Consider the following 13,058-nt stretch of genomic DNA (forward strand, 5'->3'; position numbering starts at 1 on the left):
TTGATCTACATACAATATCTTTCATGTTTCTTTAAAAGAATAGAAGTAGTTTTCTTAAATATTTTTTTATTATACAGAATACAGAGAGTACTGGAGTCGAAGTCGATAAACAAAACTATCATCTAACTATTCTCAATTAAACATTTATTACAAATATAATGTATAATCATAATTTATATTGTAAATCACAATCACAGCCAGAAACAATAAGGCCAATGTCAATAAATAACATCATTACATTTACAACCTTATTGCTACTTTAACAGAGTAGATTTTAAATAGTAAAAACCTTTAAGTTGACATGTAGTTACAAGCATTTAGTCCATAGCGTCACAAAGTTAAAGTGGTACCGCTTTGGGCTAACAGATGGCGTTCCTTCAGAACCGGTCCATTTCGCTGGTGGACATGTACATTGACAATTCTGAACCCTCGGAGAACGTCGGCCAGATCCACTTCAGCTTGGAGTACGACTTCCAGAATACTACCCTCATCTTGAGGATCATACAGGTTGGTGAATTTTTTTATATATAAAACATTAGTCATAACCAACGGCGTCGTTTTTATAGTCGCTGTTGTTCGCCCAGTCGAAATTCGACCATAATTAAAATTTAGTAAATTATTACTATTACTACATACAAATAATATTAAAGGCAAACAATATTCATTTATTTTCAGTTCGACCACAGATTTTAACAATAAACAAAAGAGTGTATATACGTGTATGTGAAAGACATGGTAGTGTTTGTTTTTCTTTTTATTTATTTTATGTATTTTTTATGCATAATTAAAAAAAATATTAGCATCCGCGTAATTCTTGTAATATGGGGTACAAAGTTTTTGCTTCACGTATTTATATATTAATGTAGATTAGTAAAAGTTTGACCGATTCTCATAATTTTTTTTGTATATATTCAATAGGTCTGAGTATTTATATACAATTTGTATTGTTATAGGTAAACATTCTATAAATTTATTAATTTTTAAATCATTAAAATAAATGTAATAGAATATACCACTATTTTTTTTATTTACGCCATTTTTTATTGATTATAGGTATTAAAAAAGACAACTCTAAATTTTCACCCACCTACCATTAACCTATTTTAATACCAATATTAGTATTTCAATAATTTTCTACTCTCGACTGTCGATAACTGTTATTCAGATGTATAAGTTATATTACTTTAAAGTTTCATCAAAATCCGTTCAGCAGATTTTGCGTGATAAAGGAACATCCATCCATCCATACTCACCAACTTTCACATTTTATATTATTAAGTAATTACTTATTTAGTTAATATTATTAAGATAGTCAGATACGACAAAACAATTTTCTACGTATAGACTAACTCTTCATATTTATCCTTGCGTACAGTGCATACATTTTTATATAATATCTCAAATTATTATATACCTTTTACTACCATTACAATATTATAGAGTTGGTAGACGTGGATAATCAAGCGAGAGAATTATTATAAAGTAGCTTTACAAATACGAGATACTGTCACAGAGTCATAATTTTCTTTCAATATTACTAAAGTTTATACTTGAAATGAATATAAAACAGATGTATACATTTAATCAAGCATATTATGTAAGCTTACGTCTGTGGTACAATATTTATTTTGAATTTTACAAATATAACAAAGCTGATTATACTTTGGACCTTGCACTAGGAAAAACTGTATTGCGAAAGTCTTGAAAAAAAAAACTATTAGTGCAGATTTTTGAGTAAAGTATATTTAACATATCATAAGAGTCTGCACACACGTATAAAGATATTTTAATTTGATTTGAATTGTAGTACAGTAGTATAGAACCTATTTTTATTTGTAGTTTCTTTAATGTAGGTACTGATATAAAATGATGAACCCTTGCGCTAACGATATACGCTGTTAGGGCACCAGTAGAAGATCAAACGATGAGCATGAAGCCAAGTGAATTAGGCTATCGTGACAAATTTATTTGGAATTAACCACGATGGTTTGATGGAGAGACCGCGTGGGGGTCGACCTGACTTTATTAACTATGACGCCGCGATTCCCCATTACTAAAATCCCTATCCACCTTATTTCAGTTAGAAACGTGAAAAAGTTACTAGAAGGTTTATTCGCATCAAAAATTATACGAATTATTATTGAGAGTACTTTGGTGGTTTAGTGGTTTAGTACAGTGTACTTCTGTTAGTCGCAGGTTCGATTAACAATAGAAATATTAATTTCAAAAATATTACTGTTTTTAATTACCATTGGTGTTATGCTAAACTGCTAGGCTACCGTATATGTCAATCCTGTCTGTCATGCTAATAACAAAATACATTTTGAAATAAACAATGCTTCAAGCAAAATTTATTCAAAACATATGAATTTCATTATGTATTTAAATCATTGGATGTAGGAAACCAATTCGACGGGTGAATTTCTTATACGACGTAGATGTCTACTAAGTAAGAGATTTTGTGAATCTCATGGGAAAAGTAAAAACAGGTATGAAAACCCACACACAGGGAAGTGAAAATCGTACTAAAATAGCGATAAAACCCTTTTTAATCCTTTATTTTCATTTAATAAAGATTAAGGAGGTGAAGCGGAAATTCATTATGTAATAAAATAAATAAGAATTATGTAGGTGTTTTCTATGTATATTATGTATGTATTTAAAAAAAAATCTAAGTATTTATATCAGTGGTCTAGTACCCATAACACAAGCTCTGCTTACCGTGGGACTAGATGGGGCTGTGTTAATTGTCCAGGGTTATTTATTATTACGTATTTTCATTACTATAATCTCAAATAGGATAATCAGACTGTTAACTGTCTCCGCCTTACTTCCGGTGGTCACAGGTTCGATTTGACGCAGTACATTTGTATTCCAGATAAATATTAACAATCATTTATTTTCGTTCACTATGTATATTTTACATTGTTCCCTGGTATCTAAACTTAATAAAAACTTGTATTGTAGATACCATTTCCCTGCTCTTAGAATTTATAATTATTGGAATTACAATTGACCGGAATCATATCCAAAGAAAGAACAAGAAGGTGATGACGCCACGAATATTTAATAAAAAAATTTACGAAAACGATTATTCAAGTAAAGAAATATTTAAATTTAAATTAAAAAGGTGGTTACTCGAAAAAATTGCATTAGTATAAGTTCTATATAATAGTTAAATTGTAAATTAAGTATACGTAAAAATGAGAGTACTTATTCGCCAACAAACAGCCAAGCTGTGTAGCGATAATTGTGAAAATAAATTGTATACATGTAAATCTTATAAATTTATTTGAAAAAAAAATGAGTCAAAATAAGTATAAATTCAATATAACAGACATCTTGTAGTATCAGTATGTGTTGCTTAATAATGTATAATAATCATTAATCTATATTGGTCTGGGTGTTTTCTATGCATACTATGTATGTACCTACAAAAAAATTTTTTGGTACTAGATAGCGCTGTGTAAATTAAATATTTAGTACAAGAAAGAAAATATTCTTCATTTTATTTAAACAACTTAAACTCATCATCATTATCATCAACTGCCTCTTCCTTATTCCATTTATTTGGGATCGGCGTACTATTTTTTTCTCTTCAGTTCACCCCTGTTTGCACACATATCCTTATTTACTTGCTTTCTTACCATATCATCATCACAATATCCGTCCATGTCTTTTCATCTGCCCAATTCATTCAAACTATTGTATGTTATTGTAACAATGTCATATTAAACAATAATACAGAACGGCGCCTGACAATTACATTGTCACGAACGAGTAGGTGTTAATTGTTAAATCAATGTTCTCAGTAAGTTTATAAGTATAGGAATACTTATATTTGATAATATTTGTGTAAACATTGTTTTTAAACGACTGAGATAATCTCTTTGAAAAACTCTACAAAATGTATGTATTATTACAGAAAACCAAGATTGAATCGAATGTAATTTATATATAATCACACAATTCATATTTATTTAAAAATATTATTTAATATATGTTACTATAGTTTAATGTAATAAATTGTGAAAACGTGTTAACACAAACATTAAATGTTTTTGTACCTACATTAATCATTTAATAAGTATCTCATTAAATATATATGTATCTATTAAATCTTCTTAATTTTTCTTAAATTCACAACATTATAAATTCAAAATAACTCAAAGACAGAGTTATTTTCTATTGCGCTTTCACGACAAACTCGATTCCTCGCACGGTACAAACATTTGTATTCATGAGTATGACTGATTGTATCGGTCTTGATGTATTTTTATGTATAATATGTATATATTTACAAAAAAAATGTATTTACGTATTCATATCAATTGACTAGTACCCGTACACACAAGCTCTCCTCGTCCTCTTAAGATATTTTTTTAGTAAATTTATTAATTATTCTATAAAAATCTCTTTAAATATCTATATATTTATAAATATCTCTTAATTTTTTCACAATATAATATGAAGTTATTCGTGTTATATTAAGGTAAATATCTAGAGAAGATAGAACGAAGATCTGATGTTTAATTTCCACTAAGTTATTATGTTGTTCATTCCAATTTTCAGGGGAAGGAACTGCCCGCCAAAGATCTTAGTGGTACCTCCGATCCGTACGTGCGGGTAACCCTGCTGCCAGATAAGAAACACCGACTGGAGACCAAGATCAAGAGGCGCACGCTGAACCCCAGGTGGAATGAAACCTTCTACTTCGAAGGTTTCCCGATACAGAAGCTGCAGAGTCGGGTACTGTATTATTGAAACCCAACTTACTGTTTTCAGTCATATATTTGTCAATGGATGCTGCGTATGGGTCTTTTCACTTCTTATATTATTTCTTTTTAACAAAAATGTAATAGCATATGCTGGTGGTCACTATATACTCCCTAATTTAAATTACAAATGAATCAATATTTCTGTAAACATGTACAAGCTCATTTGAAGATGTACATGGATAAAGTTTTTGATATGACCACGCGTAGTTGTGTACCAAGACTGGGCCTGCTGAAAACACTATAACCTTGGTATAGTATTTGCGAAGGTATTTTTATAAACATGATATTAAATCCTTATACAAATAAATAAGTATTTAATTTTCAACAAAATTGTCCTTTACATTTGATTTCAACACTTTAGGAGATATCTTAGTTTTAATAAAAGAAGAAACTCAAATATTGGGCCTGCGTGAAGCCGAAGCGGATTGCTATTTTATTATTTACCATATAATATATATATTTATTAGATTCTGTTGTAAACGTAAAATCAATGTAGCTACAGTTCAGAAACTCTATATCTGTCTAACATTGTTATAATGACAAAGCTGTAGTTAGTCTTCTTTGTTTGGGGAACAGATATCTCCGGAATAATGAATAATGTATTCGGGGTACCATAACAAAATACGCCGTTTTGAATTCTAAATGAGGTGATTGACATACGGGCTCCTAAATGTCTCGAGGTATGGAAGGACATAAATCAATGGTTTTTCGCGTACTTATAAAGTCTAACATTTCTTGGTCTTGTCGTTAACACGATACTGTTTCACGAACTGATGTAATATATATATAATATAATAATATTGACCCCGGAGAATTCACACCGCGCCATCTAGTCCCAAACTAAGCAAGTGCTTGTGTTATGGGTACAAGACTGATGATATAAATACTTACATAATTTTTTTGTAAATATATACATAATATGCATACCAATATCACCAATCACACTCATATATACGAATATACAACCGTGCACGGAATCAAACCCGAGACCATCGGAAGTAAGACGGTGTACTAAACCGCTACAATACTGGGGCCGTTGAAATTTCAGAAATAATTATTTTTATTGTTACCACAGATAACATAATTTGTTATCAATCTTATATTTTTTATTTTGTTTATTCAGGTTCTCCATCTGCACGTATTCGATTACGACCGGTTCTCAAGAGACGACTCTATTGGTGAAGTATTTCTCCCCTTGTGCCAGGTAAGAGTCGAAAAATTACAGAAAATAAAATTTATAAATAACTACTAAAATATTGGAAAGAAATTAAAATGTCATACTCGTGAACGGGTGCTGCTTATGAGGCCTGATCTGGTCGGGTTACGGACACTGATTAGACTATTTGCTATTGCTATAGTATAAACTGGTGGTCACACTGTTCTCCAAAATTTCACTGTATGTATAATTGTAAATATGTACAACATTTATTTGATAAGATATGAGCTGAGTTTCTTGTCAATTCTTATATCATTGCATTGCTCCAGATCAGTCGGTCAGTCCTGTCAGTATTTATGACGCGAAAGTGTATTGTTTGGATCATGTTGTGATTTGTTTCATTTATTTAGCTGAAAGCAAACACGACATTCAGTGAAAAGCACATTCTATAGGACAAGATGGGACACCATTCCAAAGGACTAAGATGTGATGCCTTTTATTCTGTAATTTAAATTTTATAAAATTTGTTTTAGGTGGTAAAAAGTCCAAAAATAATGGATGGATCTGTTATTGTTCACATACTCGTAATTAGAAATAAGATAGCGAACTTAAAATATTAATAAATAAATATAATAATTTACGAGTAGTACGTTCTTATTTAATTACATTTAATTACAAAACGGATTATACTGAAAAGACACCTACGTAGAATCATATTTAAAAAATTCTTTTCGTCGTCTTTGAGTCCGTGAGATTGTGTGTGTGGGAGTGCTTTTTTGTTGAAATGCCTTTTTCTAATCATCTGATTAGTCTGTAGCTTTATAATTACTGTAGGTACATTTGTATAGAAAAATAACTATATAAAGGTCAACGTCAGTCAGGCGGAAGCCTGCTCAAATTCCTCCCAGTATCAAACTTTCTGTGGCAGATCGAATGAGTATAAAAATGAAAGCGGATTTACATGATTAGCGGTTTTATTGTGGTTCCTGTCTATGACGCTTATTAAATTCATAATACTTCTTTTCTTATTAATAATATTAAAATGTTTTGGTAAATAGCAATTTAGCAATGTCACTTCTTACATCACGGAATGTAGAACAAAGCCTCCTAATTTAAAATACAATTAAGTATTAAAAATAAAAAAGTTTACCAAAAAGGTTTCACAGCACTTTTTATTCATAATATTTTCAAGTTTATGTTTAACCAGCTACTCGCCCCGGCTTCGCATGGGTGTACATATATGAATCACTCTATCTATTGCCAAAAATGCATTAAAATCCGTTAAGTATGATCTAAGCTAATAGATAATTTGCAGAAGCGACATAATTTTATACTATAATATATAAAGATATATTAGAAGAACAAATAATTGCTGACCCTATTTCAAATTAAGAGCAAAGTGTATTAATCTGTTAATCAATATGGACGGTAATATAAAATAAATTACGTTCATAAGCGGCTAAAATGTCTTACATGAATAAATGATTTTTGAATTTGAATTTGAATTTGGAGTTACTAAATACTTAGTCGGAATTAACAAAAAAAAATCTTAAATTTACATAAAACAAAGCACACCTTATATTATTCTAAAGCTTGTAAAGTATTTAATCAAGCATAAAAGAAATACTCGCTAAGAAAGAATAATTATAGGATTTAAACGGAATTAGCGCCTTAAATTCTAAACTGCTAAATTACTTGGAGCGTGAAACTTTTGCTCGGTTATTTTCCGTAGGCGCTTCACAAGTCTTAGTTCAGGTAACGTCTGTTTAAACGTAATTTATATTACGTTTATTGTTATTTATTTCTACCATCATCTTACAAAACCTACGTTTTACTGCTTACCGTAAGCCCTGTAGAGTTCACTCCATTATTTCTCACTATACTAAACAAATCCTGGCTTAATGGATAAAGTTTCTGAATAAAGTGGTATGACTACAATATTTATTTGAAAATAGCAGCAGAGATTTTTTTTATAAAAGTTACACGTACTTTACAACATGTAATATAATAATATATAATAGGCATAGATCTTAATATAATAATATATAAATAGAAAATATCTTATTCGCAGTCCAATAAGCAATCAAATGAATTTAAACTAAACAAGCGAATGTTTATTTTCCCAAAGGATATTAACAGTAACTGTATAATTTCTATCTATTTTATTAATGTCGTCATCATAGTTTCAGTTGATTGTCATAATTTTCATATATAACATTCAATTCTAACTTCAGTCAGTCCGTACATGTAATTAAAAAAAACTATAAGTATAGATATACCTAATTAATATTCAAAATAAATTTGTCTATTGAAAATCATTCAAGTCTTATGTTATCCTTACATTTCAGGTGGACTTAAGCGAAAAGCCATCGTTCTGGAAGGCCCTGAAACCACCGGCGAAGGATAAATGCGGGGAGCTGCTGACGTCACTCTGCTACCACCCCAGCAACAGCGTTCTCACCCTCACCCTGCTGAAGGCAAGGAACCTCAAAGCCAAAGACATTAATGGAAAATCAGGTAAGTTACATAAGACAATTAACAAGCAATTCTTTATATAATATAACATTATAGTCTCTTAGTTATTAAAAGATAACGTAAAAATAAAGGTCTTTCAAGTTTGACATGTAAGTGTATCTGTAAGACTCTTAATGTAATATAGCTCCTAAACGAATTTACCGATTATGATTCATCTTTTTCTTTTAAAATAGCCTTAATTGAGCTGGTTCTTAGCTACCGTTCATTATAGAAGTTGTTGCGCGAAGTTGCGCGAGTAAGCTAGTATTTACTATATACAGCCCTGTGTACGCAAAACACTGCTTTTTACCATACATTATTTAAATGTACATTAAATAATGTATTATTTTATTTACATTTAAATTAATTGGAAATATATTCTAAAAGAAAAGAATTATAAAAATCACCATTATTCATACAATTATGCATTGTGTGCTTCAATAAATTTAACTATTAGCAAATTCAATATTACAACTCCCAGTTCTAGTCACCTACCTACCGTTAAATTACTAAATAATATGGTCTTACTAAAGTTCACAAACGTATCTTGCTACCTGAACACGATCTCTTAGCTACCCTATTTTAAGCTATTTATAGACATTACAATGTATATATTATATGTATATCCAATGCTGCTATGTTATCATAGGGTCGTGATATTTTTACTACTTTAGATGCCTCCACCCTGTCCAATATTTTTATATAATTTACAATAACCATTAGAAACTCCGAACGTAACTTTATACAAAGTGATCTTCGTAGATTATTTTTATTTCATTGGAATGGCGAACAACCTGATGGTAAGTGGTATCGTCATATACATAAACAGCACTACAGACATCACATTAATAAGTTACATCATGCGTTGCACCATAGTCATCCGGTATTCCGGATACCGAATACCGGACGACTATGATGTCATGCCTCTTATCCTGTAATTTCACTACCTTATCTTATCTTTCAATCGCAGATGACTTTTTATAAAGTCTACCTTTGACAGGGTAATTACATAATACAGAGACATGACACCTTTGTCATAAGGAGTGGTATTGTATGCGGGATACCCCTGTGGGTCATAACTTCATTTTGTGATGCCCTATATAATTTAAAAGAGTTGCCTGCTTTTTTGTAAAATACATAAAAATAAAGAAAACTTTACGATGAATTTCATTAACATTATCATTCCACAATTCATTGGACAAGCGAAAATACCAATTTTACTGGCAAATGGAACGAATTTATAGATTCAAATTTCGCAATTAATAAAGTTAGGTACTTACTCATTAATGGAACGTCACTCGAATTTGTTATTTGACGCTTCGCAAAACGCTATTGCAAATTGTGGCTTGTACAAATAATGAACGTTGTGGTGACTCGTTTGTTTTTAGTTGTCTTCTATCTCGTTTCCACTTGTCACTACCATTTAGATTTAGCAGATAATTATGTTTATAGATAAAACAATGATTTATAAATTCTTATAGGTTGTCGTCTTGTGAAATGTATTGATTCTGTACCGTTAAATGTCCAGAAATGTATCTGTCTATGAAATAATTATAATATTTGTGAAATTATTCCGATTCTCTATAAACTGTAATATATCTAAAATCATGTTAATTTAATGTCATTTTGTATTAAGAAATAATTGTTATAAAGGTTCATAATTTCATAGATTTTATACTATACCAAACACTTATTGTTTTGTAATGTTATTATAAAAAATATTGGAAAATAGACAAAAACCTCTTTACACTAATAAATAGTATAAAATACCGTCAAGTTAGAAACCACCGTTTATGTAGTCGGTTAAAACTACATTGCGGCATAGATAATACCACTCGTCTAGTTCACAAACTCATGTTTAATTTATAGTTTTTAATAGAAAACACAAGGTTTTTGCGAAGGGTACTCGCAAGAACAGAAGTTTCAAGAACCATTTCCACAATGACAACAAAGAGTTCAGGACTTGTTTATTAAAAATTGAAGTAGAACTTAAATTGAGTTCACAAGACCATGTCGGAAATAGAAATTAACTGGCCGCTTACTGCGTCTTAGCTTACGCAAATCCGTTATCTCCACTTTCTGCAATAATTTCATGAAATATATTTAATTGGAGGTGAAAGTGAAAAGTGTACAACATGAAATGTGTTTGTAGGTATAATAATTCGCTAGCTGCAAATCGCGGCGTTACTCGTGTTAATATCTTCGTAAAAGTTGGTTATGTACCAAATTTCATTCGAGTATAATCAGTAGTTATATTGTGCGAACAAGTTACAAAGATTCACTTTATATGGTTCACAAAAACTTTGCAGTATTTTAATAATTGTTTGTATTCTTTTTTGAAATAAATATACAGGTAATCTACCTTCGTTTCAAATATCATTAAAATGAAAAGGTGGACCAGACAAACGGGCAGACAAATTTTTGCATTTACTACAAAAACTGTCAAATTTTTAAGAATAAACACATATTTCATCTACGTTATAGTGCATAGATATATATTTTTATAAACTTTATTCATAAGTACTAACTACTTACTAGTATGTTGGTGCAAATAAAATAGGATAGAATTGTTCTTCAAATATAATAGAAATAGCGTCATTTTCGATGTCAACTTAATAAAAAATTATGTGCAAGAAAGAAACTCGTCTGTTGATTTTTTATTATGTAATTAAAATGACAAATAATTCGGTGGCTCAATAGTAAGTGATAACCTTCTCATAGACATGAACAGCGCTACGGACATCACTTTATCATGTGACGCCAACGCTACCTCTCAAGTGTTTCCAGATATAGTATACAAGAGTACTAAGGTGTCATGCCTCTTATCCTGTAATTTCACTTTTTACTTAACCGAAACACAAAGCAAGCTGACGGCTGAAATAAGTGAGATTAAAATACCCAAGCAGACGACTTTTTACAGTCTATATTTTTACAAAGACTAGCTGCTATTAAAAAATAGGGGTTGATGCTAGAAGGGTGAAAATTTAGGGCTGTATGTATTTTTCAATCCTAAATAATAATAAAATGAAAATAAAATATTATGTCAAAAAAAAAATATATATATATTTAGGGGTGGATATCCCTTACCACTTAGGGGTATGAAAAATAGATAGTAGCCGATTCTCAGACCTACTGAATATACCTATAAAATTTCATAAAAATCAATCAAGCCGTTTGGGAGGAGTATAGTAACTAACATTGTAACACGAGAATTTTATATACAAGATTATAAAAATGTTTTTGGGTGAATACAAAAGACACAAGATCAAACATACACAAATAGAATTACGATTGTGCCATTTAAGTTGCCAAGCTCTGGTCAAAACTTGTTCAGATTTACCAATGACACGATAAAGAAGAATTATGTGACAAAATAAATCAGTCGTAATGAACGGAACAGACCAAATATACCTAAGTATATCCTCAAAAACGTTACCGGCTAAAATACGAGTTAATAAACTAAGCCAAGCTGGGGAGAGTCCTTCAAAATTTCGCCTTCTCATCTCCTTAATTTTATCCAACGAGAACTCCGTAAATCACGATAGCGATCCACTGAGGCGTCCTGTTACCAACTACATTACCACTAGTGGTAACTGGACTGTTTGAGTTATTACACGAGATTGTTCGGCATTTTCTCTGGTCTAGCAATTTAGCATACTGCTTTACTTGCGATGGTTGCGAGATCGATTCCTCGCAAGTTACAAACATTTGTATTCATGAGTGATTGTGTGATCGGTATGGGTATTTTCTATGTTGCTATATATATTATGAATATATTTACAAAAAACTATCTATGATATCAGTTGTCTATTACCCTTATCATAAGCTCTGCTTAGCTTGGGCTGTATCCTTTTTTGAATTGTCCTGCGATGTTATTATTATGTATGTATTATTTTGTTCAGATCAGGATATTAGTTTGTGCCTACACTTGTAATATTTCTGTCAATACTCGAGATAACATATATTTAGGTTCAGTGTAAACTCAGACCACGTTACGACTCCGCGTCGAATGTACGCGTTACTAATAAGCCATGTAGCGCACTACCAAATAAACTTACTAATACTACAATTTTTTCACCGGTATACCTACTACCTAAACAAATGAATTATGTAGCGACACCGCGTGATAACTACCGCGCTACAAGTTTATTTCGTACGCCAGTAACCTATTTATTATCTTTACTTTCTCTATCCACCTTTAGGTAGTCTGGAAGAAATTGCTATATATATATATAATAAGACCTCTTTTTGTATCAATTAATATGTATTTACTATTTTAATTATTTTCTATATTTGGTGCAATAAAGAGTATAAATAAGATCCTAATTATTTATATCATAAATAATTCGGAAATACCATGGCTGGAAAGTTATTCCATAGTGCATGAGAAAAAGTTTGTGGAAAGACGTACGGTAGAGAAGTTAAAAAGTTTGTAGGTACGTAAACATAGCTGTAGCTGAATTTGCATTCATAAGAATAATGTAACTGTATTAAAAATAAATAAATAATATTTAGCGGGTACCTTAGGGCCGCTATTATTTGCGTTTATTGTGTTCTTTTGATACAAGCAGCAACAGGAAAGGAGGAGGTGAAATGACCAATCCAGTGAT

General features: G+C 30.7%; 1 protein-coding gene across 2 annotated transcripts in view; it reads left to right on the plus strand.

Annotated features, from left to right (window-relative positions):
* Positions 1–13,058, plus strand: part of LOC131850771 (synaptotagmin-7) — a 97,786-nt gene that overhangs the window by 83,237 nt on the left and 1,491 nt on the right. Inside the window, exons 5-8 of one of the 2 annotated variants that reach the window (XM_059201132.1) lie at positions 382–507; positions 4,573–4,749; positions 5,902–5,982; positions 8,283–8,451. In XM_059201132.1, the coding sequence (XP_059057115.1) occupies positions 382–507; positions 4,573–4,749; positions 5,902–5,982; positions 8,283–8,451 (553 nt within the window). Of the gene's footprint in view, positions 1–366; positions 508–4,572; positions 4,750–5,901; positions 5,983–8,282; positions 8,452–13,058 lie in introns of both variants that reach the window. The other variant, XM_059201139.1, reaches the window with a different exon arrangement.

This window comes from Achroia grisella, unplaced genomic scaffold, assembly GCF_030625045.1.
Source record: "Achroia grisella isolate CSIRO2021 unplaced genomic scaffold, CSIRO_AGI_Agris_v1 utg114, whole genome shotgun sequence".
Classification (NCBI taxonomy): Eukaryota; Metazoa; Arthropoda; class Insecta; order Lepidoptera; family Pyralidae; genus Achroia; species Achroia grisella.